This window comes from Apostichopus japonicus, chromosome 22 (assembly GCF_037975245.1).
Source record: "Apostichopus japonicus isolate 1M-3 chromosome 22, ASM3797524v1, whole genome shotgun sequence".
Lineage (NCBI taxonomy): Eukaryota > Metazoa > Echinodermata > Holothuroidea > Aspidochirotida > Stichopodidae > Apostichopus > Apostichopus japonicus.
Genome location: NC_092582.1, coordinates 4,076,994 through 4,104,268, shown reverse-complemented (window position 1 = coordinate 4,104,268; position 27,275 = coordinate 4,076,994). Strand labels below are relative to the sequence as shown.

Genomic DNA, 27,275 nt, shown 5'->3' with positions numbered 1-27,275 from the left:
CATGTGGCGTGCCATATCCAATTCGATACACTCGGTTTATCGAGCGATAAAATAATTTTATCGATAAACTCAGTTTATCGATGAACAGAGATTATCGATGAACTTAGTTTATCGAGCGAAAAACATAGTTCTCATTTGATAAACTCGGTTTATCGTCGATAAACTTAGTTTATCGAGGTAACCCTGCTTTTTGCTCGATAAACTCGAAAAAGTCGGAATCTTATCTCAGTATGAATGCAGTATAGATCGTATAGTCGTTTGGTGTTGCAGACCATGCAGACCAGAGTTGAACTCGGAGCAATCTGCAGCAGTGGCGTGGACAGGATTTCAAACGTGGGGTGGAGGGGGAAGGATGGTAGGGGAACTAATAATTCCCCCGACTGATTAAGGTAGAGGGCTAAACTGGACGTGCTAGATGCGAATGAAAGATTTTATATCGGAGGAGGATTGCACTGGCGTTATTGAGGCCGACTCGCATGTAGGGGGGGGGGGGGGGTCTGGGTCTGGGATACTCCTCAGAAGAAAGAAATTAACGGAAAGTGGCATATTCTCAGGCATATTTAGAATACAACTTAGGTCTTTATAAGTATCTCTAAACGGCAGGTTTGCTTATAAATAATAAATTCATCGCCCCACCCCCACCCGCCCTCCACCTCCCGACTGATTAAGCTAGGAACCTGAAACTTTATGGTAGTGCCAGAACCGAATGAAGGATTAAAAGTAGAATTGCATTTACTTAAGTTTAATTGTATTCCACTTAAGTAAAATTACCACTTTCTTTTAAGCTTAAGTTAAATTCAATTTCACTGAAGCTTAATTGTATTCTACTTAAGTAAAATACAATTCTACTTAAGTAAAATTGAATTTAGCTTAAGTAAAAGTGTCATTCTTTTTTACTTAAGCTAAATTGAATTTTACTTAAATAAAATACGATATAGACAAAAACCGTTTGAACTTAAGCTAATATGAATTCCGCTTAAGTGGAATACAATTAAGCTTAAGTAAAATGTAATTCTACTTAAGTGCAATTCATTTCACTTAAGCTTAATTGTATTCTACTTACGTGGAATTAATTCTACTTAAGTAGAATAGAGAGGTAAATGTTAAAACGGCTTGCCATACGTCCTAAATACAGTTACTTCAGGCTATATCGCCTTCAAAATTCAATATGAAGTACACACAGTGCAACAATAACGAACCGCAAGTGTCTGCCAGAGATTCGGCATTTATGACATAGGTTGAGACATTTATAACGTTTATGAGGTATGTAGTTACTACAGTGGCTGTTTTATTAACTATATTGTTACTGGGTTGTAAACATTAATGTTAGGCGTGGTAAAATACATTTCTTATAATGGGCTGGTTGTGTCATGACCTCATTCGTGTCTTCATGTTGCGTCGCGATTTATTCTGCCAAGATGATGACTTACCAAGAGGCCTGGGATAATAATAACCTTTTGTCTGGTCTGATACGCCTCATTACCGTAAAGATGGATTTTGTTTCTATCACATTTCATTGTACAAAAAAAAACATCCCTCATCAAATTACGATACGGTATTTTAATTGCGTGCGCTTTAATATATTTATATATGTCACAGACGCCTACAGTGAAATTACGACCTTCCTTACCGTTTTCGAACCCCTGTACAATCAGCGTCCATAGCCTCAAGGGCGTAGGAACCGGGGGGGGGGCTGGGGGGCCAGCACGCGGTTTGGGGCGAGTCTTCAGAGCCTTTAACTCTATAAGCTGAATGATAACATTGGCTCCTACGTAAAGGCTGAAAATGTTAAATGCCAATCCATTGTTTTATCAGTTCTTTAAATTATATAAACAGCAGAGCACCCTTCGTTAACGTTCAACACCATTTGTCTTATGTCAGTTTGTAATCCATTGATAAGTATGTTATTTGAGGCAATAAAAAGTCCTGTTTTCCTATTGAGCCTGGGTACTGTGAAGCTTCTGAGGCTGACCTAATGCTCGGTTTTGTTTTAGACTAAGAAGTCCAATAACTACAGACTGAGATGCTTAAAGGAAACTTTCTCAAAGAGGGAAAGTGGCTTTATAATACAAGTTGTACTTACAGCAGTGTTTTTGACGGTATGATACATATCAAAATGTCCGTTTCGCGCCCTGTTACATTTTGGAATTTAATCATAAAGCACGCAGCGCCCTCGTCTCTTTTTTGTCTTTTTCTGAGTGATGTACTTTTTTTCATCTTTAATGTGCCTTGGGTATAAACACGTTTGAATAGTAAACGAAATTTTACCCCTGATCGACCTCGCAAGAGGTCGATCAGGGGTAAAATTTCGTTTACTACTCAAACGTGTTTATACCATAAACACGTTCTGGATGCACAGTCTACTTTCATCATGGAAGGAACCATCTCCATGCTTTTCATGATATGCTGGGATCAGGGGGGGAGGGGGGCTGTAATTGTCACAAAAAACGAAGTGTGGTAGCCTACATTATATAAAGCGAATAATATAAAGCCCCATTTCATTTCATTTGTCTTTCACAACAATGTTCACATGTAATTGGTTAAATTGATGCAGCAGTCAAAATAAACAATACTCGAATACTCCCATGCAAGAAAGGAAAAGAAACAAATAAGAAAGCAAGTAAAACCGACAAGGAATAACAAATTGTGTATACGTTAAAGAATACAAAACTATCATACAGTAAATGACTCGCTCAGCGATGTTCGGTATAAACAAAACTGAGAAATTGACAAACTTTTGAAAAGCTATAGGGCTCCCTTTGTTATTAAATATATAATCGCACGAGAATCTACATATTCACTGTCAAAAACAGTAAAGTGATATAGCTCATCTGAATTTTGACCCCTTAATTTTGACCTCTCTCGACCTGCCCCTTCCACTGACCTATAAATGGACAACAAATAGTTGATAATAATATGAAACTTTCAAATTGTTTCAGCTTTCCGAATCTATATAACAAATACATACAGTGGGATCTAGTGTGTGTTCGAAGATACATTCATACAGTAGCGTAACGCCACGGGAAGAGAGAGGGGCATTGCCCCCCACATTTCTGTCAGCCCAATCCCCCTTCCCCCTCCCCCGAAACGGTCAGATTTCTCTCTTTTTTATATAGAAGAAAATGTCATGCCTGCCCACCTAAAAAACATTGAGCCCCCTAAAAACAGAAGTCCAGCTACGGCCCTGCATTACTGTGAATAATAATAAGCAATAATAATAATAAGCAAATATTTATACAGCGCTTTATGCAAAGGCCTCAAAGCGCTTAAAACAAGTATACAAATATGCAAGACAAATCACTGTAAATTTTGGAATAAATGTGTTTTTAAGAGACGCTTAAAACAGAATGTGTATACTCTGGTTACTTCTATCACCATACATTCATGGGCGACCCCCGTTGGATCCCCCCTCTGCCTCCTTCTGTTTCAAAATGGGGTAGGGAGGGAGGGGGCAGGAGTATGTTTCTGTTCATCACTTTTTACAACTTGGGATGCACCTCCATGATAGTGCTAAATTGATCACAATTCGTCCCTAATAATAACTCTAGCAAGTATGATGTGGAAAAAAAAAAAAAATCTATGAAAACTTTGAAATTGGACATAACAGCCGAAATTTTTCAATGTTCCATCTTGGCCACCATATAGCTTTTACAAAATTTCACGGATGATGATCCTGTCAAACCCCAGTTATACCCAGTTGTGTTCTACCCCATAATTTGTCTTTTGCTCTGATAGCTTCCTACGCCCTGTATACTATTTCGAGTTGATTAACTCTGCCAGGCTTCTTTTCTCTCCCTTTTCCTAAACTCTGACGCACAAAATGGTTACTTAGAACAATTTTTTCCCTAGGATTTATTTGTTTATTTTTGGTTAAAGAACCTTATGACAAATAATACAAAAATAGCTATGCCTGTAGTTCAGCCAAAGTGCTCTTTGGAAACGTTACTATGTTAACCAATGAATTAACTTCGTTCGATTCGCGTGAACCTTCTTTCTTTGTGTTCATTATTGCAAAATGAGCTACACACCACAACGCGGTTCAGTGATACTACAGTTGTTAATTGTTGCTGCATGGTGAGGACGCACAGCCGTATAATAATACAGTTAATAACACTGAATTACAGTCTATACTCTGTTGACGGAAATAAATGTTTGGGACTTGTGTGGGGGAGTTTGTGATACTATTTCCTGCGGAGAAATCGTAACGAAAAACAAAATGGGCGTAAAAGATGATGCAACGGATGAGAAAAAATACGGTAAGTGACTTTATTAATAAGAATTGTTTATTTTGGTTAACGTAAACGTGACATACGGTATAGCTTATATACCTGAACGGAGGAAGCGTCTTGCATATATAATGATGGTGTGTTTCGATTTTTTTTTAAAGAAAATGCCTTTGTCGTAAGTGGGATAACGAAGTTGGAGGTGGAAGATGGGGGAGGAAGAAAAGTGGGTATAAAATTGAATATTTATTGCTCTATAAGAGAAAGATATACGTGTCCTCTTCTTCAGTTTTGACGGTGACTCGACTGAGACCGCCCTATAGCCTCCTTTCAATGTACTAACGTATCATCCAGTTATGCCAATTGGCAATTACACAAAATCTGAATATGTGTATCTTAATCATCATATTACACTCGATAATAATTTCACATTACTGGATATAAATAAATCATGGTATAGGCCTATCGAAACATAACATACGACGTTAGAACCATTAACTGCGCTGACTGGAGTACGTAGCCCGAACCAATGTTTACAACAGTTGCAGGTTACCGTCAGGCCGTACCGCCGGCAACGGTGATATATGACTCATGAAAAATATAAATTTTACGTAGCCAGTTCTTCAGGCCAAGTTGACAAAACTATCTTTAATGTTGCAAATTGTGTTAGCTGTTTACAAACGCCATTATTTAAAACCGGCCATATTCACAGCTACTTGCAATATACGCCCTGAGCCTGTAATATAATAATAATAACAATAATAACAATAATATATATATATATATATATATATATATATATATATATATATATATATATATATATATACATATATATATATATATATATATACATATATATATACATATATTATATATATATATATATATATATATACATATATAATATTAAATTATATAATATTATATTTGTGTATCTTTATGGAAGCTATTGTACATGTTATTTATACCACATAATACCAACACATTATATACACGTAGTCGTTTCAGTTATATGTATATAGTCGCCCGTACAGTTTCCGTGCAAATAATGATTACATGTATGACTCAATTCAATGTATATACTTACTGTATATCAATAATTCATAGCTTTATGACGATGTGGTAGCTGAGCATTAGTACGTTCGTATTTAATGCGGGAAACTACGTATACTGCTATATTAAAACAGTGTTATAACCGAGCCTATACAGGTGATATCACAAGGACACCATTACCATTATATCAACTATATATGGTAGTATATATAGTCAACTGAATATTAATCAATGGAGAATTGTGTTCAGACGAAACACAAAAAAGGACAAATAGAAAGAAAAAAGATACATAATGTTCAGCAGAGATCAACAAAGTATACATATAGCTGGGTGATGTTTTGTCAGAAAATATAGATGCTGCCCTTTAGCCTGTCACATGCCGGTCCCTCAAAGCTTGTTCCCCCCCCCCCCCCCCAGGTTGAACTCTAGACAACTGTGCATCTCCAAGTGAGAAGCGCCAATACGAATATAAACCATGCGGTAGTTTCAATCGATCAATCAATAACGTTATTTGGATGCTATAGCCATACATAAACGCTGGTGATGGTTTCGATGAGTATATACTACAACTACAAAAAAAAATGTTTTTCTCACACCAAAAAAACCAAATGGAAAGATAAGCGAAAGGAAGCGAACAAGTGCGAAAAAGAAATATAGAATGAAAATGAACACTTGCATGAATTTTGGAGTTTAATTTCATCAAGTCTTTTTTATTCAGTAACAAATGGTTCATCAATACATACACGATAACATTGATATCATATGCTTGGTTGTGTTCTTGTTCGTTCTCTGAATTTTTCAAATTTGTATGAATGTATATGAATTAGAGTCTACAATGAATGGAAGTTCCGTTAAAATATGTTTAAATGATAAAATTTATAGTGACAGGCGCATCTCACGTAAATCATTAGAAAATACAGGAACCCTCCCAACCCCCACTCACCCCCCCCCCTTTAAAAAAAAAACATCGAGACATGTATTCCCATGTTTACGATCTAAATGTTCAAAATGCTTCAAACACTATAACTTCATTCATCATGTCATATCATATAGCGACAAGCGTCACGTATACTTGTGTTACCTTACATACAATCTGATTTATGGAGTTCACTGATGGCTTAACCCAGTGTATAGGCCTAATAATCAATTTTCAAATAAATATAATATCATCGTAATGACTGATGTGTTGGGTCATAAAGTGACAACCTGAAGAGCAGATATGGTTTAAATATGAAATTTTGAATTGAAAATGACTTAAATGAGTCTAGTATGTTAACTGTATTCTCGGCAACGATATCACATAACATATGGAATAGGTCAATACAGGCGCAGAATCCCTATCAACGAAACATGTACTATCCTTGCTTGCTTCGGTTAAACTTTGTCAGTGTCTGAACACTTTGGGTGTGAGTAAACTTCCGCATTCATTGGTCAGTGAAGAGGGTCAGTGAAATAGCCAGGGTTTACCCTACCGCTCTACGTTTATAGTTACATGTGTATACCTCTTAACGCCAACTTATATTTACTCATATATACATCAGCTCTTGTTATAATCATGTATGATAAAGTTATAAGCATGCAGAAACGTATGAGATAACGCATGAATAGTTACGAAAAGTATCACATGGTTATTTCTCTTTTTCCCTATACCCGGATCTTACGACAATCATTTGTTAATTGATTAATCAACCCCAAAACTTTGATTGAAATTGATCACGCCCATTTCGCTGACGTCACTATTTTAGGACTTTATTACTCCAGATTAGGTATAGCAATGTTAACTCAACAATGCTGATGATGTCGCCAGGGAAATATATATACTCTGACGTCACGCTTTTGTTAAAATTAAAATCATCGAAAATTGACCCAGAACTATAACGTATTATATAGGAACGGTAGCATTTGTTCTTCAAAGTACGAAACGAGCTAAATCACAAATCAATTGAGTATATACTGAGTTATAGGCTATATATATAGTTGTATATAGGCCTATGTATGTATGATCTTCAAGCTGTCAAACAGGATCAAGAGATCAATTCAAAACCGAAACCACACCCCCTACAAATACCTTATGCCAAACAGCTTAAAATACTAGAAGTCTGTCCATGAACTTTATGAGGAACATTGGGGTTTGAAGACTTCCCATGCAGTTATGGGGTGTTACATGTACAATTGTACATATTAATGCATATACACGACATATACACGACGGAGTGTATAGCCTAGTGGTTAACGCCGGCGTCTCCCAGTCATGAGATCCCCGGGTCGATTCCCCGCCGACAGCAAGGTGTGTCGTCTGGCAAGGGTGTTGTTCAATAACAACTTGCCGACATGGACGTTAAATGGATGTGTGCCGAGAGATTAGCTTCGGTCAGCTTGCGAGTCTAAAAGCCTCCATGGCTTCTTTCATGGCTTCATTCGCGAGTTCCTGCTTGCGGGAAGATCACATATACATGCATACAAACTGTGCCAAAAATTGAGCCTTGTCGCAGCCTTCTTCCACACAAATGCACTGCTTGGATGCACCCTGCAGGTATACCAGATCTCACACAATAGAATGCCACTTTGTTATGCGGAAGCTATAATGACTAAGTTTGTTCTCCTTGAAAGACCCGGATAGTCCCCCCTATAAAGGGACAAAAGTAAATTGTTTTGTTAAGCAGACTATATATATCGCGGTGAATTGGATGAGTAATTATTGTAAAAAAACGAGGCTTTTTTGTTTGTTAACAAAGATGGTAGTACTAGTATAACGGACAGCATGTATAAATCTCCGTACGCCTGTATTTTCCTCCATATATCGTTGATATTTCCTGTTCAAAATATACACCTAAACTCATTTAGGGAAACTGACATACCCTGTTCATACACGATATCATGATAACGATGTTTTCTTTGCTTCGCATTTCATGTACTCATTCTTAAGTACCGGGCAATAAACCTCAGTCGACTGATTTGGAAGTTTTGATATTTTATCAATTTATGCCAAAGAGACTGAAATACAAGTGAAGATGCATGACGCCACTGGGCCGCTATATTCAAAATTCTAAATATAACCCATTGTTTTGAAGGATGAAGTCAATTGACATAGACAACATAATTACAGTAAGCTCATTGCGAAACCGGTAGGACTATGGAAAAAGGAGTCAATGAAAAATGAGGAGGGGAGGGGGGGGGGGAGACGGGGCAAGGAAAAGGCCCATCTTTTTGAACCAACGCAAATATATAGGCCTATATTCAAGCAGGCAAATACTAAAGATAGGATGCTACGGGTAAATATAGACAGCAAGAGTTGGTATTATGTTGCTGTTCATGTACCGAGGCAAAATCCTTAACCGTATATATGCATATTATCACCAGGGGCGTCATTTAAAGGGTGTGAAGACTCGCGCGCAAAAAAAAAGTCTAGTGCCGGTAATCTGACCTAGTTTCGAATAAGGTGTACCAGAAGTGTTAGACACCACCATCGATCCCAGAATATGCACACGCAGCTTGCTACCGTCGGTAATTAGACACTATGGTACTACAGTCAGTACAAACAGCTGCGGTCAATACCCACAGTACCGTAGAGTGTACAAACGATACAGCGATGGATATATCAGGTCCAGCTAAAGATAACAAGGTATCACGTATCATTACCGTACTGTCTGCATTTTGTAGCGACAAGAGAAAAACTACACTTGCAAGCAACGGAAAGTTAACTTTTTAAAGGTGACCGCACGCTGTTTGGGGCGAGTCTTCAATGCCTTTAAGTTCGACGACTGGGGTTGGGGAAAAGTTGGGGTACTGACCAGTTTTTCGACAAAGAGCTATAACTTTAGCCGGGCGAACATGAATTTATTCAAGACATCCAGCTGGATAGATCATCGCCCCACCCAGACTTGGCATCTTTTTGCGACAATGGTGAGAATTAATTGTCAGAAAAACAGGCAAATTTCATCCGACCGGAATCTCCTCTCATAATATGTTCGAAAACTATTAAGGAAAAAAATGGTATGGACCACTTTTTTTGCTTTGAAATGTTTTGGCCTAATAAAGTGTCTTCGAAAATCATGTCTAGTCTACCGGGGGTGCGCATTAATTGTACTTACGTCGCGATTTTACATGCTAAACTATATAACCATTATACACTACAACTCGACGGAACTGTTAACAAATCCCCCTTTTTTTCGAGGTTACTTTATGGATGAAAAAGTATATATGGTTTGTGCTGACGTGCCTTCAATACAAATAAGTTTTTGTTTGGTTTTATCGATTGCTGTTGATAATAACCACTATATGACCGTCACACAACAAAGTCAATAAAGATGATTGTTGGAAACCGTTATCAAACTGATATGTTGATATGTATAGTTTGAAAACTTTGATCAGTTCAACGAAAAACGATAAACTTGTTCTCAAGTTGTTGTTAGCTTTTAAGTGATTGTTCACTGCATAGTAACGTGGCACAAAGAGCGAATTGATGCTATAAGCTGGATATCGTTTGGCGCTTTTTTTAAGGGGGTGGGAGGGGGCTTTCTTTGGTCTGACTTTGGTTTCCCGAAAAGGGAAATCTATGGAGTCACTCTTACCAACCTTGCAAACTTGAGAGGGGGACCGCGGATTGCAAAGTCGACAATGACTATATTGTGGATCGTAAAGTCGGTAATTACTATATTACGGTATAAGATTCGTCCAACACAGCAACATACAGACACACTGTTCTCAAAGCCGAAGACTTCGTTGGTATAAATCCTTTGGTCAGCGGCGGCAGCCCGTCATTTCTCAGAAAGGTTGCTATTACTAAAATCGTAGGGTCTGCACTGTTTGTCAATGTTAGAAAAAAACATTCAATAGGTAGAATAAAGTTATCAAAAGGAACATTAAAATTGTACTTGGTACTATTAAATTAATAAATGTTGATAGTATTGTGGAACCATCAACTCCTTAAATGTTCAATTATGTTGTGTTTGATACAGGAATTGTTTACCCCCTATAAAATAGTCCATGTACCTGAAGCTTAGTCCATTATTTTGTTAGAGGTAACGTATAAGTCTTGTAGTCTTATTTAAGTAAAAACAAAACTAGAAATATATCTATAACGAAAATAACTGCTTGTACGGCAGATGACATAATGATGAACACATTTATTTTTATGTTTTCTGAAAAGTTTCGGTGCTTTTAATACTTGTGTTCAGCTCGTGACTTGCATATATACCATTGAAGGTTTTACTTCCTCAGACTGCGTCATCAAAAACACTCATTATTTTTTTGCACAAGGAAGTATTTGCCACCCAATGCTTCACAGACCATTCTAAAAGAGCACTACAAATAGACACGTCATCAAAAAGCGTATAATGGACTGCTTACTTCATTAGGGCGATAAGCATCGGTCTGAAAGAAAGAACCGAAAGGCTTCCCAATTCCAGTCCGGAGTTGGTGACATATTTTTGCCTCACATGGAGACGATGCCAACATAATTTACTTGAAAGCATTTGTGAATCCTTAGGTTGAATCTCGAATGAGATACGTTGAACAGACGCAAATGGATATATATATATATATATATATTTATATATATATTTATATATCTATATATATATATTTATATATCTATATATATACATATATATATATATGGATATATATATATATATCTATATATCTATATCTATACATATATATATATATATATATATGTATATATATATATATATATATATATATATATATATATATTTATATATCTATATATATACATATATATATATGGATATATATATATATATATCTATATATATACATATATATATATATATGTATATATATATGTATATATATATATGTATATATATATATATATATATATATATATATATCCATTTTTATATATTTATTTTTATTTTTTAATATCTTTTTTTAAATTATCCATGTTAAAAATGTTCTTTTAAACCGGTATACCACGCACTGATATGCGTTTGTATTGAATTTGTTGTGCCAACTTTATGCCGATGCATGCAGAGCTGAATGAACAGAGATAGCATAAAAGTCTTTACCAAAATTTGCCTTTATTTACCCAGGTTTCAATAAATATGCCAGTGTGTGGAATATGTGTAACTATATAGACCAATCGATTTAAGTATATGTGCACGACGCGGTGCATATGAACTTAGACATATAATAAAAAGGGGGATTTCTATATAAAATTTTTACGTGCGGTTGTCAAGGATATAGCTCAGTTTCCACAAATATTGTAGAAACTAATAACATAATGTGAAGACATCATATAATTGTAAACATGAGGTTCAAAGTCATTATGATAAATATGACATGCACAGTTAAAGAATGATGAAGGTAATGGATGCTATTATTTGCCAGCTTGTGGTATATGTGTGTTGAGAAATCAGTCATTGCGCGTGACAAATGAGATCATCCATCATATTACATAGTTAAGTTTAGTAGAAAAAAAAAGAATCAGGAGGGACACTTAAGTCCCCATCAAAGACCCTATAGAGAGAGAAAAAAACTGAAGACACAAACCCCCAGACCCGATTACAATGTTTAAAGTGCCTGTCCAAAGCATTCTTAAACCATTGACACTCCTTGCAAGTACAACTTTCTCATGCAAACCGTTCGCGTTTTTTTTTTTCCCAGGACGAACGTGGGTTTCAGGTTTTTCAGGAATTTACAAATTCGTTTGAAATCAGAGTTAGGGTTTAGAAGTGGGTTAAGGATACAGTTTCTAAAAAATTGCAGGATTGTCGTTCATAATCTGGGGTCAAAACTAGGAAAAAAGATTCAGAACATGTTTTTTGAAAAAGCGTCACATGTTTGGAATCCAGGGATTTGATTGGCCGATGCCCACGTTCGTCCTGGGAAAAATAATACGCAAACCGTTCCACTCATTTACAACCCTATAAGAAAAAAATTATGCCGAATAATAATCCTACTATGTGACTTTTGGAGTTTAAGACAATGACCTCTGTTACAATTTATACTGTTAGTAAACATGAAAAAGTCGGTAGAGGATATATTGTCAAAACCATACACAATCTTGAAAACCTGATCCAAGTCCCCACATATAGTTATTATCCTATTCGGGCTCATTTGTCATGTAAGGTCAAATGTCCCATAATAATAATGATATGTCCAGCACATATGGAGTAAGCATTTCATACACTGTCATTACTTGATAATGATAACCTGTATAGATGTATATTTGTCAAAATAAGAATTCGAATTAGCCGTAATATCAGTTTAAATTAGTCTGGAAAATTCTACTTCAGTTATGATCGTCACCCGGTATGGACGTCCGTTTATATTATCGCAAACGAAGGACTAGTAATAGCTTAGAAATTATTGTTTCAGCTCCTACTTAAAGGTTTCCCCATTTGGCATACATCCTCAAAAAATTTCGACAGGCCTACCATAAAAAGGAACTACTGAAATTGAAAACGTCCGTGCCTAAGGAAATAGAAACCCACTTTGACCGCATATAGCCTGAAAGTCGTTCTCGATTCTAGGTAGGGTTGTTTTTTTTGCATGCCACCGTCAAGTCGCAACATGCCGTCTTGTTTTTGAACTCACGATTATTAGTGAGGTCCAAACTACAATACTGCACACGATGAAACTACTTAGGCTACATTTACTTTTCTGTGCTCGACGAGACGAGAGCAGGAATTATACAGTTTGTGTCTTCTTCGTCATGTTAATAATACACAATGTGAGATGATCAGCTGCAACGTAGAGTTAGCATACGACATTGTGGAACTTTTTCCCTGGTACACAGTGCCCAAAGCCAATACATGGTTTTGTAGAATAACGTTTGTTAGTTAATTAAATCTTGGCCTAGCTTAACATACTACTAGGCCTAGATCTATACAGGATCAGGACTCTACTCTCTACGTTATACTATACTGCATGCAATGTAGCAGGTGCAGTACTTTACGTTAAAGAGATGATTTGATTGGTTGAGTCAGGGAGTTGTTATGGATACCACCTCCCTGGTTGAGTTTAAAATGTGAATGAGAATATGTGTGGTTTGCATGCATACTTGTTTGGGAGAACAAAATTGTCAAGTTTTATGAAAACGTTAATTACTCAATTAATTACGTGTAGCTGATTAAACATTCTATCACAGTAATCTCTTTCACCAATGGCAAGTTATACACATGTATGAATATGTAACAGACAATGGAATGCTAAAAATTCCAAATAAATGCAATATTGGTATTTAACCACAGAGTGTGAAAGCAGGATGAGGGAAAAGGGATAGTTGCATAAGATAGGCCATGTTCACACTTAAAGGCATTGAAGACTCGCCCCAAACCGCATGCCGGACTCTGAAAAAGTTAACTTTCTGTTGCTTGCAAGTGAAGTTTTCTGCTTGTCGCTACAAAATGCAGACAGTAATGAAATGTGAAACCTTGTTATCTTAAGCTGGACCTGAGATGTCCATCGCTGTATCGTTTATACACTGTGCTGTGGGTATTGACCGCAGCTGTATGTACTGACTGTACACTAGTGTCTAATTATCGAAGGTAGCAAGCTGTGTGTGTCTTTTCTGGGATTGATGGTGGTGTCTAACACTTCTGTTACACCTCATTCGAAACTAGGTCAGATTACTGGCATTAGACGTTTCTTTTTGCGCGAGTCTTCAGTCTTCCACCCTTTAAGAACGCACCCATACTTTAATTCCAGGGTTTCTTCAATCCCTCTTGCGTTCTTAATAAATGTAATGTGAACGGTCGTGGACTTATGGTGACCCGAGATTTTCGGTTAAGTTGTAAATTTGGCGGGTATTTTTTAACTGCAGTAGGCCTACGGCATAGATCTGTCATAGTGTATAGATCAGTGAGGCATACCTACGTACGTTGTGTTTGTTTGTTCAAGTATCAGACCGTTGCCGTTCTTAACCGAAACACTACCTAACGACGCTATACGTGAACCCATTCATTTTTCTTTGCACCCATTCGACCAACACTGCAGAAAAGTCATCGTTAAGGTTGTGAGACTAACACAAACTGAATAACAGTCCACTTAAATCTAATAAACTTCAATTCATTGTACGCCAAACTCACAGGTTTTTGAAGAGGCCAAAATCGGTAATTTTATGTTTATTTCGAAACAGATGAATTTGGAATCGGTTGCTACGGCAGTTACTGAAAGGCTAAAACCATTACATATGGCCTAGCATATAATGAAGTAACATTAGCTTATGCATTGACCTTACTAGGTCTTTAGACATAACATTAAATGCCTTCAATGTTGGATTAGCCTCAAATACAACATCAGCAGCAAAACAGTGACTAGCAAGATTGTTCGATCATTGAAGAGTTTGTATGGTTAATGTGTAATGGTATATAGTGGCATGGATTGGTTTGGAATTTGAATACAGTATACTATTTAAGTGCAATGATTGAACGTTACGGCTCATTGATGTACGGAGTAGTAGGTACCAAATTAGTACGGCACATGTGGCAATGGCAATTAAACCACAAGGAAATGTAAAAAGCTGATATGACGTCTGCGCATTATGTTAATCTTGCAAGCAAACTTTCTAAGAAACTCACTCAGATTACTTAAATGTGAACGCGTCTTGTTCTTAATTGATAATCCTCCTCGTGGACTTAATATCAATAATGACCCATGCTTTCTTAAATGTGAACAAGGCCACAGAGAAGTTTTCCAGCTAATTGATAGTGCTACAATAGTGGTTCTGGACACTATACTGAAATGAATCTTAATTAGACAAGCAATGGAACCTTTTGATCTCCTGGTAACAATACAAGAGGATTATGCTTGAGAAAGGGACCACACCTTTGAAACAGATCAATTGAGGGAAGATGAGCAGGATAAGATTTGGGTTCATTAACCACAGATTGCAAAAATGTCAGGATGAGGGAAGAGGGATGATGCCATAACAAGTAGAGAAGTTTCCCAGCTAATTAATATTGCTGCAGTAGTGATTCTGGACATTAAACTGAAATGAATCTTGATTAGACAAGCAATGGAACCCTTTGATCTCCTGGTAACAATACAAGAGGATTATTTTTGAGAAAGGGACCACTCCTTGGGGTGAAACAGATCAATTGATGTAAGATGAGCAGGATAAGATTTGGGTTCATTAACCACAGATTGCAAAATCAGGATGATGGAGAGGGATAGTTCCATTGTAAGAAGCAGAGAAATTTCCAAGCTAATTAATATAGCTGCAGTAGTGATTCTGGACATTAAACTGAAATGAATCTTGATTAGACAAGCAATGGAGCCTTTTGATCTCCTGGTTAACTGACACAAGAGGATTATTTTTGAGAAAGGGACCACTCCTTTGAAACAGATCAATTTGAGGGAAGATGAGCAGGATAAGATTTGGGTTCATTAACCACAGATTGCAAAAATATCAGGAAGAGGGATGGTGCCATAAGAAGATAGAGAAGTTTCCCAGCTAATTAATAGTGCTACAGTAGTTTCATGATTAAAACATATACTACACTGTCCTAGTGTCATATCTTGCCTTCATTTACATGGCATAGAGTATTGCCTAAGTGTAGGCCTACTTGACAACTGTTACCAGTGGCAGAGCTAGGGGTATTGGTCAGGAGGGGCTAAAATGGTCTGTAGGGGTGCTTTCGACACTATCTAAGCGGAGCGCCACCACAGGTCGGCGCGTAGCGTACAGAAATTTTTTGAGTAAAGATACGCCCTAGATTGCCGGAAATGACCCTTTCCGGGCCTTGCTAATTTGCAGATAAACGAAGAAGAAATAGGTGTCATCCCCAAATTATACCAACAAAATGTGACAAATGTCAATAGGTAGATGAGAGCGCAATAAAAAAGTCAATAATCGCGAATAAGTAAAAAGTGGTAAAGAGCTGAAAAGGGCGCCAGCAGTCCATTTGAGTCCGTCAGGGGGGAGGGCATCTGCCCCCCTGACTGTATGGACGCTCCGCCACTGACTGTTACCAGGCTAATAATGAACGAAACTAGAGCCGATTTGATGAACGTTGTACGTTACACAAACTGAAGAATATGTACCGTCGTGTACTATGTACATTTACAGTATGTATGAAGATCTGTAACATCAGTAGGATTGCATGTTATATCTCTTCTGGAGATATAATATACATTCTTAACATGGTTGTAAATGTACTGTAGATTATTTGCATTGTTTCTGGAATTCAGTACCATATATTGTCTAAATGATATAAAGTTTTGGTTGATTATTTGCACTGTTTCTGGAATTCAGTACCATATTGTCATAAGGGTATAAAGTTTCGGTTGAATTTCCATTAAACCAAAGCTTGAAGTCTGTGTTTGTTTTGTGCAGTTGTGTAGACCTATCACCACACAATAGTACATACAAATAGTACATGAATACATACAATAAAGTTCAATTAGGTTGTGTTTGCTTTCACAGCTGCATTTCTGTTAAATATCCCAAAGAAAGCTGTTCTCCTTTTGAAGTGGTTACCCCCAACAGGATTTTTATTTGTATTAACACCTTCATAGCATATGTGTCTGTGCATAAGAATATATGTACATGTTTTACACATGAGAACGAGCATGGTAATAAACCACATTAACATTGCTCTTGGTCCATTTTATGATATTTAAACACGTCGCATACCTGTGCTCTTTGGACATTGCAATAGATCTGACTAGGATGGAGGGTGGATATGACCCTGTGCTGCTTATATTTAGTGAAATTTTGATTGAAAACGCAGCTCTAGGTGGACCGGGCCTAGCATCAGTGGGTGACATCTTTATTATGTTTTTGTTTGTTATGAGGGTAATTTGATTGGTGGGGATGGTTGAAAGTACACATGAATTGAATGATTTTTTTTCTCATGAAATACAAACAACTGCTTTAATATGGATTACAATGAATTCCCAAAGTGGAACAACTAAATATACTGGCATCAAAATTATTGTGCAGTTATAGTAAACAACCCACTTGTACACTTGAACACTCCTCCCTCACATGGAAATTCATGGTAACTTGTAAAGAGTAGCAATATATATCTATTTGCAGATCATAAGAGGTATTGTCTAGCACCGCCACTTCAGCGTTAACCCGGTGTAACAGGAAATTTTCCCCCCCTGAAAATTTTCCCCCCCGGGGGGAATTTTTCCTAGGATAAATTCCCCCCCACCCTGAAAATATACCCCCCCCACCATAAGCATGATCAATTTTCTTGGCAGCACCTGCAAGTCTTTAGCTTGCAATGAATTTCATAATATTCCTATATTCCAATAGGCGATTTCTCAAATTCAGTGTATGATGAGATGGTCGATCGCTTGTTCATGGCAATTAAACGCTTGGAATATATCCTTCACGTATTCGCAACATTTTTTTAGTGGCCAGCGGACAGTTAGTTGCAAGGATTGGTGCAATTTAGCCAGTTGAGAAAATCAGTAGCCAACTCCCAATATCCAATTTCATATCGAGGAAGTCCAGGTAACTTTGTCTAATGAGGCATAAAGAGTAATTCAATGGTGTTCAATCAGTTTCTTAAGCCATGAATTAAGATAATCCCATTGAGCTTCACCACAGCTCATAAACAATAATCAATATGTCAACCCCTTCCCAATAAACATTGATTCCTCCTGTGGAACCATCATACCAACACAATGTAATAGTTTCAATTTACAATGATTATACTTGACTACATCAGTAACATCAGAGCTAGTCCCATTCCATTCATGGCACTGCATTCATGGCCTAACCCTAACCCTAACCCAAGACATTTCCTCTGAATATCCTTATTGCAGGAATGATATATTCCAAGTTCATGCCCAAAAAATGTTAAAATCTCCTTATTATAGTTCCATGATGAGATATCCTTGATAGGTGTACAAAAATATAATTAACTAGAATTACATGAAGGTGGGGGGGAATTTTTCCAGGTTGGGGGGAATATTTCCTAGGAATAATGCCCCCCCGGGGGGAATATTTCCTAGGAAATCTCCACCCGGGGGAAAATTTCCTAGGAAATATTCCCCCCGGGGGGGAATATTTTCAGGGGGGAAAAAATCCTGTCACACCGGTTTGTCTCATAATATGGCTCCATTTTGTCTAATAAATTAGATTTTTTTAAATTTATTGTACGCCTTTTTTGAGATTGATCAGTAATTTTCTAAAATTTTTACTAAAACCTGCTGAGTAAACGAGAAACGCTGCATGCTGCACTGCTAATACTGTCGTTAAAGTCTTGTGCTACCATAGATTTGCTTGAAGTACTTGTGTCACACATATGTTTTCTCTAAATCACACTCTTAGTCAGCCTATAACATTTGTTTCTTAATATCATCTAAGATTGCATTTGTGTACTGCTCATAGGAAGTCTTCAAAGTTTAGGTGTAATATGACCATACTGGCTTCAGCTGGCTGGGAAGTACGGTGAAAGTTGACCTGTTTACGTAACTTAATAGTATCGCCAGAGTATCGCACACTTTGCTAGGGAGTTACATGTATGTGAACAACACTAGTCTGCACAACGAACACTTGAGAACATAATTTCAAAAGATTTCAAGGTATTAATCGGCCCGATATCAAAATTCCGTTCAAATAGCAGTGCCATGCATGCAGAAGGATAAACAAATTAAAGCCTTTAATTGAACTTGGTTAATTGTCACCTAGTTTCAATTAATTACTCCTCATTTCTGGGTATCATCTTCCTTCTCTTTTTACGGTGGAGAGAGGGAGAAGAGGGGCATGAGGGGGGGGGTGGGTGGAAAGGCAGAAGAGGTATGCTTAGCACGTACTGTATTGATTCTCAACAAGCACAATATAACTAATTGAAGGTTTGCATGTTCCTGTGACTATCAGTACTTGGTTAGGACAAGTAGTTTGTAACATGTGCACTTACACAAATTACTCTAATGAGGTATAGGTTTACTGTATGAGGTATATATGTTCACTCTAATGAGGTATATGTTAACTGTAATGAGGTATATGTTTACTGTATGACGTATATGTTTACTGTAATGAGGTATATGTTCACTGTAATGAGGTATATGTTTACGTTAATGAGGTATGTTTACTGTAATGAGGTATATGTTTACTTTAATGAGATATGTTAACTGTATGAGGTATATATGTTTACTGTAATGAGGTATATGTTTGCTGTATATGTTTACTGTATGAGGTATATGTTTACTGTACAAGGTATATGTTTACTGTAATGAGGTAATTTTTTACTGTAATGAGGTATATTTTTACTGTAATGAGGTATGGTTACTGTTATGGTATATGTTAACTGTATGAGGTATATGTTGAAGTACTGTAATGAGGTATGTTTACTGTAATGAGGTATATGTTTACTGTAATCATAACAGTAAGCTAATAGTCATGTGGGCTAATGTATTAATCCTCTCTGCTATATCCTATAGTTTTATACAAATAAAACCAAGCTCAATCATACCGTTTTCAATTCTTATACAATAGACGTATTAAATTTTCTAGGATTTCATCAATAAACACTGGATCACTCCTTTTTGTATCTAAGAACTTTGTTCAGTCAGGCCTTAATTGTACACTGTGCTACTGTGTGACTGATCACTGTGGCACAAAACCAACAACATGCCTGTAACTTGTCAAAAGAGCCAATTTAATTGTATTAACAAAAGAAACAAAAGGGAAAGAATAAAAAAATGACCCTCTTAGAGCCATTAAAAAAAAACGTGCATTGTAGAAACTTAAAAGGGAATTTTCCTATAAATTTCTGTATTTGGTGTTAACAGGGGAGACGATATATTGTGTTTCTGAGACACCTTTTCCACTCTCAAGGAACTTACTTAGGAAAGACATGTTTTGATTCATGCATGCAGAACTGCATGAGAGTGTGCAGTGGGTTCATAAACAAGAATGCATACCCATATCATTCACTATGTTTTATTTCAGTGATGTCCAAATAAAAGTGAGAGGGGTGGGCCCGAGAGGGTGGGGGTATTAATTGTAGGTATAAAATATGTCCACCAACAATGAATCGAAGTACTTAAAATCCACCCAATCTACCACAAATTCTCAAATTTTTAACTCAGTTTGAACTTTGAAGAAGTATATAATTAATATACCCAGTAAAATGAAACCAACGGTTTTCATGTTTTTGGCATCCACTCAGCAATATACGTACAGGATTCCAGTTGCAAGTGCATTTATCATGTATCATGTGGCATGTAACCTATGATTGTTGGTTGCAAGAGAGGCAACTGCAGACAATTCCGACCAAAGCACTATGAAAATGGACGATACATTTATCGCATGAGATCATGGCACGTTGTATTGTGAACACTAAAAAATGTTTTATGATATCGTATGATATTGTGTTGTACCATTCATAGAGTGAATGGCGCTTAACTTTACTTGGGAGAAACACTTATAATACAGTATATAATAGCTCTTTTATGCTTTGATTTTCTGATTTGAGAACTTGAAACCACTTTGATTTCTTGCTTTCCTGGTTGCCTGCTCCCCCTTCCCCCACAAGTCTCCCTCCCCTCCCCCTCCCCCCTCCCCCCAAAAATAGAGGAAACAAGAGAGAGAGAAATAAATTAATAGGATGTATAAATAACTAGTTAACTTTGCTTTCCAGTGACTTTCCAGTTTTTTTTTATATGTTGTTGAATTTAAATTTGCATAATTCGGTTGATTCCCCATCCCCGATCTCTCACGCATGGATTATCTTGGACCCTCTCAACCCGTCGCAACCGATTGACGCACCACTTGCGAAATTGTGAACAAGGCTCCCACTGTTGTTATGTGCCTTTAGAAGAGTTGCGTACACAAAGTGCAGAATGATACAGATGATGAAACTGGTTTGGATGATATGTTGTCATGGTGATGCCTATTGACAGAGTTTTATGCAAGCACTCGATGCAGGTAACATAAAAGCAGTGCTGATTTGCCGTCTCATTTGTTAAAAACCAAAACAAAGCAGTTGAATGCTTAAATCAATATTGTTTCCAGCTTTGAAATGAGACTTGAGTGGAATTTTGTAGTGCAGGTTAAAAATTGGGAAAAAGTAAAAAAAATTGGTTTTTGCTTCCAATGGATGTGTTTTATTAGCTCAGACTGTCAATAATTTTATATTTTATAGCAGGTGGTGACATTTTACATGTACAGAAAACTAAGTTCTATGATTTATTATGCTTTTCAGTATGTTTCATGTTGCAGCAAGGGCGATGCATATTAATTTTAATTTGATTTATTAGTTCGAAGTGTAGAGTGGACATGAATGATGCAGAAGTTATCAATTTTCATATTGTTTGAAATCTGATTATATTATGCTTCAATATTTCATTTCTTAATTTAAATTTAGAGCAGCAGCAAGACCAATATTATGGAGAACCTAGATATAGATAGAAAGAGAAACAGATATTTAGTTCATTTTGATGTAATATATGCTCAATATTTTCTTCTTTTCTTTTTCTCCCTTTTTCCTTCATGCAGGAGAAGCACAAACATTTGAACCTAATTTCAAGGGCCCTCTGCACAATAGGTAAAGTTTAACAAACCTTTTATGTTATTCTGGGCTGATTTAATTGCTGATGAATTTTTGTTATCAAGGAAATTTAAAAAAGAAAAAAGAAACATAGATTGAATTCCTAATATCATATCTCATTAGCCATGAAGATATAGCATTATTGTAACTTTTACTTTATACATTTGTATATATAAAGATCTGCATTTGTACTCCAATGCTTTAAAAATTTAGGTCATCAATATGACTTGAATTTTTTTATTTTATGATATAGCAGACATATATCAGTACTAGTACATTACTGGGGAATGCATGAGTACCAACAGTGATTAGTTATGATGACAAGTAGGAGGCTCAAAACGCTAACTACGACGACTAAATTATAATACTGTACTTAGTATCCATCCATATGCTACGTTACCCAAACTTTGCCCGATTATGATTGCCAGCTAATGCAAAATCCATGACTCAAGAAGTATTAAAGGCATTGAAGACTCGCCCCATACCGTGTGCCGCCCTCTAAAAAAGTTAACTTTCCGTTGCTTGCAAGTGAAGTTTTTTTCTTGTCGCTACAAAATGCAGACAGTAATGAAACATGATACCTTGTTATCTTTTATCTGGACCTGAGATGTCCATCGCTGCTATGTACACTGTGTTGTGGGTATTGACCGTAGCTGCATGTATTGACTGTACATTAGTGTCTAATTACCGGCGGTAGCCAGCTGTGTGTGTATTTTCTGGAATCGATGGTGGTGTCTAACACTTCTGTTACACCTCATTCGAAACTAGGTCAGATTACCGGCATCAGAAGTTTCTTCGTGCGCGAGTCTTCACTCCCTTTAAGTACAAACAACTATGCCAGTCTGTTGTTTAAGTGTTGAAATGTTCTAAATCTTTCCAATTATTCAATGGTTCATCCAGATTTTTTCCTGGACTTTGTTAGTGCCAAAATATCCATTTTAATATCCTATTGTAGATGAGCCTTTGCTACCCGAGGGGGAGGGGTAGGGGGTAGGATTAATTGGATATAGTTGTAGATAACCATTACATACTTGACATATATTCACAACAACATTACAGAATATACCCTTTATATATCAGTACTTGAGTATTATTAGGTACTGCCAAATACCAACAACCTATAAATATTGATGTTGGCTGCTCAGTTTAATTACCTTACCAATGAACTTGATATTTATTGATCTCATTTATTGATCTCATTTATTGATCTCATGAGACACAGCAAAGCAGTTTGATCAAACCTGCATCAGCTTATACAGTATATAGTCATATTTCAAACTGAACATGATGCCTGATATTTTGAACATTTCACGTTGCTCTTTGTCTGTGTTTAAGACTTACATACAAAAAAACTGTTTGAGTGATATAATTAAATTCCAGTTTGAAAATGGAATACTGACTTTATTACCTAATAATTCACACTTGAGGTGGGAGGTGTGGTGGCTTTTTTGGATCTTGTCTTTAGTTTAATTTATTAATTGTTACCTTAGGCCGGCTTTGAGCAACACCTGGAAGGATTAGTAAAATTTCAGAAATTTATAAATAAAGCCACATGAGTATAACTACATGCAAGGATAACCTATTATGACCCTCAAAGATATTCAGGACAGGGGCGAGCTAGACTTCTCGCTGCAGGAGGGAGGGGATCCAGTGCTTCTAGGGAGGACGGGGGGTAGGGAGGGGAAGAGCAGGAATAACCTATTTTCGAACAGAAAAAAATCTCTTACAAATTTTTTTGGGGGTTGGGGGGGGGGGGGATGGGCTGACATATATGTCGGAGCCATAGCACTACCCCCTCTGCTCATGGCTATGACAATGTTTAAGAATAAATCATGGTATATTGGCTTATTTATGTCGAGCACTTTCACTTACTGTGAGTGTAATATAGTCACTATGTTATGGCCCTTTGGTTGCAGCCTCAGGTACTCCTGGTTTGAGAAACAGCTAATTGATTGCTCTTTATGTGTTTTCCAAACCCCTCTCTTGTCCCTCTCTCCCTCCTTCCCCTCTCTCTATGATGTGATAACAGATTGGACATCTAGTTCCCTGCAGTCCAGTACTGATATGCACCCTAGTAGGTTGACATACATACATGTAAATGTATGAGCTACGTTATGTCAGTGGATCCAGCTGTAAATCTTTGCCATTTAATTGCACAAAATCTTTGCTAATTATGGAAAACAAAATTTGCTTAGAGAACAAAACATGTCTAATAATGTAATACCAGGTCACCAGTGGTTACTTTCATCATTCTTCCCCCTCTCCTTCTCCCCCTCCCCCTTCTCCCTTCCCCCACCCCCCTGCCCCACGATGAGAATGACTATTTTGCAGTGGCTGTATGAGGTATTGTTTATTATTGTTGAACGTTGCTACAGGTTTTCTTTCACTGAAGGTAACAAGGCTGTTTGACAATTAAGAAAGGAGAACAGGATCCAATTTAGTGTTCACATTTTTGCATATAGCTGTGTGAAGGCAATGAATTTGTCTCTTTTGTGTAGTAAAGTACTATTGTCCTGTGTACAAAAAAACTGCTAAATTCATCTTGGCACTTGTATAGCAATTTGCCTTATTTGCATCGCATTTTACGATGCGATACTTGATAAAATTATTCACGGGAGAATAAATATGCCAGCCTAATTTGGAATGGTTTCCTTTGAACTTTTGTCATACTCCACTGGAGCTAACTGGCTTTGTCATTGTGGTCTTATTTTTATAGCAATTCATCCTTGCATTACAAACTAGGATCCTTTTTTTCAAGCAAACTGTTTGATTATTATTTTCCTACCGTTGAATTTATTTTTTTTCATGCCAATGCTAGATCCAATCGAATAGAAACAGTAACACTAAAGAAGACCTAGATATTGCGCAAGTGGTGACCATTTTTGTGCTGTTTTTATGGTCAAATATTGTAAATTTGTGATATTTATAGTTTATGTGACAACAAAGACATGAACACTCATTTTATGCTGTAAATAAAGCATTTCAGTATGCATTGGGGAGATCTTGGTGGTAAATGGCCTTAACTTTTTTAAAAAACCTTGAAACTTGTCATTTTAGAATGGACTTGGGAATAGCATGCCAATCATATAATACTCGTGAATTGTCACAGTTAGTTGACACAATTCTACATAAATGGTGCCAATTGTTTCTAAGTTTAGTGTGCAACTAGATCATAAACTTGTTAGTGAAATGTTTTTGTCCTTTTCATTCGTTGGGAGAGAAATTTTTGTGGCCAAAGCATATAAATGGACATTGAAACAGTAAGGAAACAGCTACAGTACCTGTGTAAACTTGCAGGCTTACAACACAAACACAACTAATGGCTAATTTACATATTGATTTGCATGGCCACTAGTGAGATTTGAGTAAAATTGCAGGTTTGTTCTGTATTTCTTTTTTTTTTCACGCATCTGCTACCGGGTGTGAGGCAGCTAGGACTAGGGGGTGCAATCTACAGCTGTAAACTACAATATATGCAGAGAAAGTTCATCAGCAGCTGGTAAAGTGGGTGCCAAATTAAAACAAATTTGGGCAGTTGCTAAAGGCATGGTGCCTATAGTGGAAAGACTAGTTTGTAGCATTTTCTGGTCTGTGATTTGATTACGAATTGTCTGTAACTGGAACTTAATATTGTTCGTAATCTAAGTGTAGTTTATATTTATATAAAAAAATAAAAAAAAAAAATATATATATATATATGTGTATATATATATATATATATATATATATATATATATATATATATATATATGTGTGTGTGTGTGTGTATGTAAAGACCAATATATAATACTGATAACATAGTTGGTGATTGCAACAGGAGTAGCAGATGTAGGGAAGCGTTGGGGGTTTGTAGAGGGAGGGCATGGTTGTCATAGTGCAGATGCCTAAAGCTTTGATCACCATGGTCACTCCCCTCCCACCCACTTCCCCCTCACCTCCACATTTCATCCATACTAAATTAACCCATAATTATAATAACTTATATTTTATTGCTTCTTTTCAGATCATGTACAGATATCATTTGTCTGATCCTCTTCATTTTGTACTTCATCGGTATGATCGCCGTTGGTATAATTGGTAAGAATTCTGATATTTTATATATAATATAAAAAATATATATATGTATATGTACTATATTTGGGAGAATATGTAGTCCACTTCCCCTTTATCCCCTCCTATCTGTCACCCTATCCCACTGGCCCGCTAGGTTTTCTATTTTTTTTTCTGATTTACAGGACCGCTCCATATATTTTTGTGCTGTGGGGCAACCTCCTGACCCCATCTCTCTGTTACCTGTTCCCACCCTTTCCCACCTTACACCCTGTTCCCACCCTGTTCCACCTGTTCCCACCCTTATGGTTGGCTTCAAGGATGTGGGAGAAGTAAAACTGGAACTGCTTTGGATTACCACATGTCCTATTGTACAGAGGAGGGACACAAAACAAGATAACCAAACAAAAATAACCATACTACCCAGTCAACTATACAATACAAAAATAAAATAAGTAATGGATGATAGGAAGAAGGCTAGTAGACCAGAGAGACTGCAAAAAGACATCTCAATATTTGCCTAATATTAGAGCACTTCCTCTCAGACAAGGTGAAGGGTTAAATATATTTACTCTTAAGTCCTATTTTCATGTGAATTTTGTTCGCTTTAGCTTCCTCTCCTAAAGAGAATAAGGAGAAGGGTAAGTGTTTTGAGGGAGGTGGGGGAAGAGGCCAGGCACTGTCTTCAATTCCAGTTCAGAGGGTCTGGGTGAAGAACTCAAATATTTACTGAAGATAGTCTCCTCTGAATTATTAGTGTCTAGTTCAAGACATTCAGTTTAATCCATTCATTTTTGACGCAACTTGTGTCATTAATGTCAAGTCAGAAATTGCGTCACCGATATTTTTTATGTCCGTGACAATACAGGAAAAAGGGCAATAAACGATTACTTCCCATATGTAATGTTATGACCCTATTCAGGAAGTTATCGGAAACAAAAGATGGGCATATTAAGGGCAACAATAGGGAGGCAGAGCAAAAGCCAAAAGGATATAAACATGGAGGCAGATAGACATATACCTTTTAAAGGGTGTGAAGACTCGCGCAAAAAGAAACGTCTAATGCCGGTAATTTGACCTAGTTTCGAATGAGGTGTAACAGAAGTGTTAAACACCACCATCGATCCAAGAAAATACACACACACTTGCTACCGTCGGTAATTAGACACTAGTGTACAGTCAGTACATACAGCTGCGGTCAATACCCACAGCACAGTATACAAACGATACAGCGATGGACATCTCAGGTCCAGCTAAAGATAACAATTAAGGTCTCACGTTTCATTACTGTCTGCATTTTGTAGCGACACGAGCAAAACGTCACTTGCAAGCAACAAAAAGTTAATTTTTTCAGATGGCCGCACGCGGTTTGGGGCGAGTCTTCAATGCCTTGAAGCCATAACCAGCCTAAACTAGGATTTGTTTTGTAAATGTGGACCAATCAGATACGAATCGGTAATAT

General features: G+C 36.9%; 1 protein-coding gene across 2 annotated transcripts in view; it reads left to right on the top strand.

Annotated features, from left to right (window-relative positions):
• The first annotated feature begins 4,006 nt into the window (after window positions 1–4,006).
• The window catches only part of LOC139964236 (choline transporter-like protein 2), a 49,753-nt gene continuing 26,484 nt past the window's right edge, over window positions 4,007–27,275 (top strand). Inside the window, exons 1-3 of one of the 2 annotated variants that reach the window (XM_071965680.1) lie at window positions 4,007–4,256; window positions 21,712–21,760; window positions 25,767–25,840. In XM_071965680.1, the coding sequence (XP_071821781.1) occupies window positions 4,217–4,256; window positions 21,712–21,760; window positions 25,767–25,840 (163 nt within the window). In that variant the 5' untranslated portion in view covers window positions 4,007–4,216. Of the gene's footprint in view, window positions 4,257–12,894; window positions 13,040–21,711; window positions 21,761–25,766; window positions 25,841–27,275 lie in introns of those variants that run through there. The other variant, XM_071965681.1, reaches the window with a different exon arrangement.